The sequence below is a fragment of the Sesamum indicum genome, linkage group LG6, assembly GCF_000512975.1.
Source record: "Sesamum indicum cultivar Zhongzhi No. 13 linkage group LG6, S_indicum_v1.0, whole genome shotgun sequence".
NCBI lineage: Eukaryota > Viridiplantae > Streptophyta > Magnoliopsida > Lamiales > Pedaliaceae > Sesamum > Sesamum indicum.
This window is the reverse complement of record NC_026150.1, coordinates 11,311,358-11,315,697: the sequence shown is the minus strand read 5'-3', so window position 1 is coordinate 11,315,697 and position 4,340 is coordinate 11,311,358. Positions and strand designations below refer to the sequence as shown.

At 33.7% G+C, this 4,340-nt stretch overlaps 1 protein-coding gene across 1 annotated transcript; it reads left to right on the top strand.

The window, feature by feature from the left end:
- On the top strand, window positions 2,707-3,688 carry LOC105164363 (ethylene-responsive transcription factor 5-like). Its single transcript, XM_011083002.2, has one exon. The coding sequence runs from the start codon at window positions 2,858-2,860 to the stop codon at window positions 3,620-3,622; it is 765 nt and encodes a 254-aa protein (XP_011081304.1). The 5' UTR covers window positions 2,707-2,857; the 3' UTR covers window positions 3,623-3,688.

The following is a 4,340-nucleotide window of genomic DNA, read 5'->3' as shown; positions in this document are numbered from 1 at the left end:
TGTCGAGTACGTGTCCGGTGTGAATTGCAATGATTTTTTTTTTAAATTTGATATAATTATGAATATTTTTTTATTATTTAAAAAATTATAAATATTTTTTTTTTAATTTTGATGAAATTATGTAATTTTTAAATAAAGATATAAAATTATCAACTTTTCATTTACTATATTATTTTATTTTTTTTAAGAAAAATAAAAAACTTATAAAAAAATAAACAGGGTGGATGAAAAAATTTTAAAAATTATAAAAAAATTATCCACTTAGTTCAGAAGATAGATAAAAACCTAATGAATTGGACTAATTGTTAGACAAACATTAAAATTAAGGAGAGTTTTGATAATAAGGCCGAGTTGTAAAATTGGGGTAACATAAAGGCCGAGTTTGTGAATTAATGATATTACATGCCTATGTAACACAATTTTATGTACTGAAGGTGGCGGAGGATCCGAAATGGTGGATCTGGTGGGGCGGAGGACTGAACCCTCGTTTGAACAGGGGGGGAACGAAGGCACGGTGGGATCCGAGGAGAAGGACGAAATGCTAAATCACTGTCGAAGGAAGGAAACTGGCGAGTCCAAGGAAAAAGGCGACTTTTGAGCTCAGTGGCAAATGGAAAAGGGTCATTGCAGTGCTGTTCGAATTTTTATTGGGCATGATGGAGTTTAAGTGGTATATATAGATAATTTTAGAATTATAATTCAACCATAATCAGTTACAGTAGCGAGTTATAACTACTAATATCGGGTTGATTCAAAACAAAGTAAATAAAAAATTACAGGTAATTAAATGAGATATCTAAAAATCATGTGTAGGCATGATTGGTTTCCATCTCCTAACCATTTTTTAAAATTGAAAACCGAACCGAACGTGATTGGTCCAGTTCGATTTTTTCGTTTAAATAACCGAAAAAACGAATATTTTTAAAATATAAGTTACAAATAAAATATATAATATATTATATTATATTATATTATAATAATAAAAATAATATATATATATATATAGAAATCTGTTTCTCGATTCTGTTTGATTAACCGAATCGAAAATTAAATTTTTTTCTAAAACAAATGAAAATCGAATTGAAAAATTCGATCAATTTGATTCAACTGATATAACTGAATTGTGAACACTCCTATTCACGGGCTAGATGGTGGAGCTTCTGATTCTTTATGGAAATATCCATTTAACCCAAATTGAATGAGTATGCTACAACCCACACACGCCTCCCAATTAGCGTCTTCGTCATTTGTGGAATTTTTGTGATGCTCAATTTTAGGACAGTATTGGCCGAAATTTTACCCAATTTGTTGGAGAATTGCATGTGGAACCCACGTGCACTTTTAAATAGGGACTGAAATACTATTGGCTATTTGAGATTGACTTGGCAAATACATTCAATTTTTTTTTTTAAAAAAAGATCCAAGGTGGCATTAGTGGCCATGTTTCATTAAATTATTATTTAATATTTAATAAAATTTAAATATTTTTTAATTATTCTTATAAACTTTAAATATTAAATTAGTTTTACTTCGTCTTTTGAAAATTTAAAGATTATATTTTTTTCACATTAATTTAAATATTATTTAATGTATATATACATCATCACACACACACATATATATATATATATTACATATAGTATAAATATATATTACTATGACAACGATGGCAGCAACGGCAAGCCGCCGCCAACCTTTAGACAACGACGATTGTTGCCTAGAGGAAAAAGGGGAGTCGCTGTTGCTACTGGGCGACGACAACGCTCATTTTCGGGGTGATGATGATCGTCGTTGTCACTGTGTGGTTGTACGTCGCTGCCCTATAGAAACTATATATATGTAATTATGTATATATATAATTATATATATAATTCCTATAATATGATGTGGCAATTAATACCACATCATTTTTTATTTTTTTAATTAAATTCATATAATTGTCATATCATGTATAATTAACCAATAACATTAATTCCCCCAATTTAAAATGTCATGTTGGATTCAGGTGGCATTTTCTGACAAGTATAGAAAAATTTCGACGAAAGGAGGACCAACTTGAGCAATTAAAAAAATTAGAGAACCATGTTACAACTCTTAAAAATTAAAGGGATGTTTTTAAATTAATAATGATTTGAAAAGGGATGAATCTATATCCCTAATGATCTTTAATTTTTCTCTTTTGAAAAGAAAAGGTACATATTTACTATTTTCTTTCAAAAAAATTTAATTTAAATTGAATTTCATTAAATTTAAATTAATTATACAATAAATTAATACACTTAATTATATAATTAATGCATAATTGATATAAAATAATTAATTATACAATAAATATATTACACGGAAGTGATTAAATTGGACTAAATATGAGTTGAGTAAAATTATTTTTTGTTTTTATTTTGGTTTTATTTTTGAGCTGGTCCGAACGTGCACAGTGCTTAGAAGCGTCTACGAAGTTGAGTTACCAACTTATCATTTTAAACTACCATTCAGTGATACGCTGTGAATCTCTAGAAAGGACAACTGCACGAATGACTCGATATCCCAACCGTCATCTCGTCGTTGACAATCTAATCCAACGGTTCAAATCCCGTAAAAGACTGGCTCAATATTTTCGTCAGGAGTTTGACCAAGACTTCGTTGGGAACAAGCCCGGAAGGGGGAAGCCCCATTCCTTATCGGTATATATTGCCATCAGTACTCCACACTCGACATTCAAGTTCAACACACCGCTTCTCCTCTTACGCATTCAAACTTACTGCTTTTCAGCAAAAACCCTTTTCGGTTCCCTAGAATTTTGGTAGTTTCATCTGTCTGTTAACTGATTTGAATCGAAGAAAACTTCAACTTGATTGTGATGGCGAACCCGGATGAAGTTTCAGCCATTGAAAGAATCAGGATGCATCTGTTGGGGGAGTTTTCTCCTTGTCAGCACGACGACAATGGCGCCAGCACCAGCAACAGCTTCACATCGTCTGTTGCGAGCTCCGAATCCGACTCTCTTTGCTCGCAGGTTTCGACATGCGATTCTGGGCTTTCATCAATTTCCGATTACTTCCTCGATTTTGAGCAGAATCAACTGTGTTCAGCTCCGGTTGTTGATCTTATGAAGACGAAAGCCAAGCCCGAGCTGCGGGTTGAAATTCCGACGGCCGCGGTGAGGAAGTTTGAGTGGATCGAGTTCGGGGGCTCGGGTCAGCAGAACTCGGTGGAGGAGGAGGAGGAGGAGAAGCGGCGTTACAGAGGGGTGAGGCGGCGGCCGTGGGGCAAGTATGCGGCGGAGATCCGGGACCCAGCCCGCCGCGGGTCGAGGGTGTGGCTGGGTACATTCGACACTGCGGTGGAGGCGGCAAAGGCTTATGATAGAGCCGCGTTCAAGATGCGTGGAAGCAAGGCGATTCTCAACTTCCCGCTGGAAGTTCAGCGGGAGGAGTGCGCGTCCCAGGCCGCAGCTTACGGCGGAGGGAAGCGACGGAGAAAGGAGGAAGCTATAGAGGGGAGTCAGCTGAAAACAGTGAAATGTGAGATGGTGGTGAAGAGTGAAATGACGGAGAGGGCGCCGCTGACGCCGTCATTTTGGGCGTTATCTCCATTATTGTCTCCACAGCTCCTAGTGATATGAGAGAATTATTATGAAACTTAGTTCTATTATATTATCTTTGGATATTAAACTTTATTGGGAAAATATGTTTTGGGAAAAATGCAAGCTAACTTCTTATAAATATTGTTAATAAAAAAAAAAAGATAATTACACTATATTACACGTAAATCTCTTATAGTTTGAAAAATTACATTTAGCACACCTGAGATTTGTTTACATCTAACAAATAAGTCTCTTTGTTAATCAAAATTTACTGAATTTATTGATATTAACAAAAAAACTAAATGAAAATTGATATTTACCTTCAATTGACTGATTACTGACTTATTGCAGGTTAAATAATTTTTTCTTGACTAAACTATCATTATAATGATGAAAATATACCTTTAATGCATATGAGGGTAATTTGTATATAAAAAGATTTCAGTAATAAGTCAATTAGAGGTTAATATAATTTTTTTTAATATCAGTAAATTCGGTGAATTGACTAACGGATGGACTTATTTGTTAGACAGAAGCAAACTTCAGGAGTGCTAGATGTAATTTTTCAAACTACAAAATATTTAGTATAATTATACCAAATTCTAGACGATGTATGTATAATTATCCCTAAAAAAACGTAACTTAGTATCCCTATTTCTCAACTCCAATCAATCATCTTCATATACACATTAACAATCCACATTTCTTTAATATATTATGATATCGTTCTTGAACTTTAAATACTCCAAAATATTAA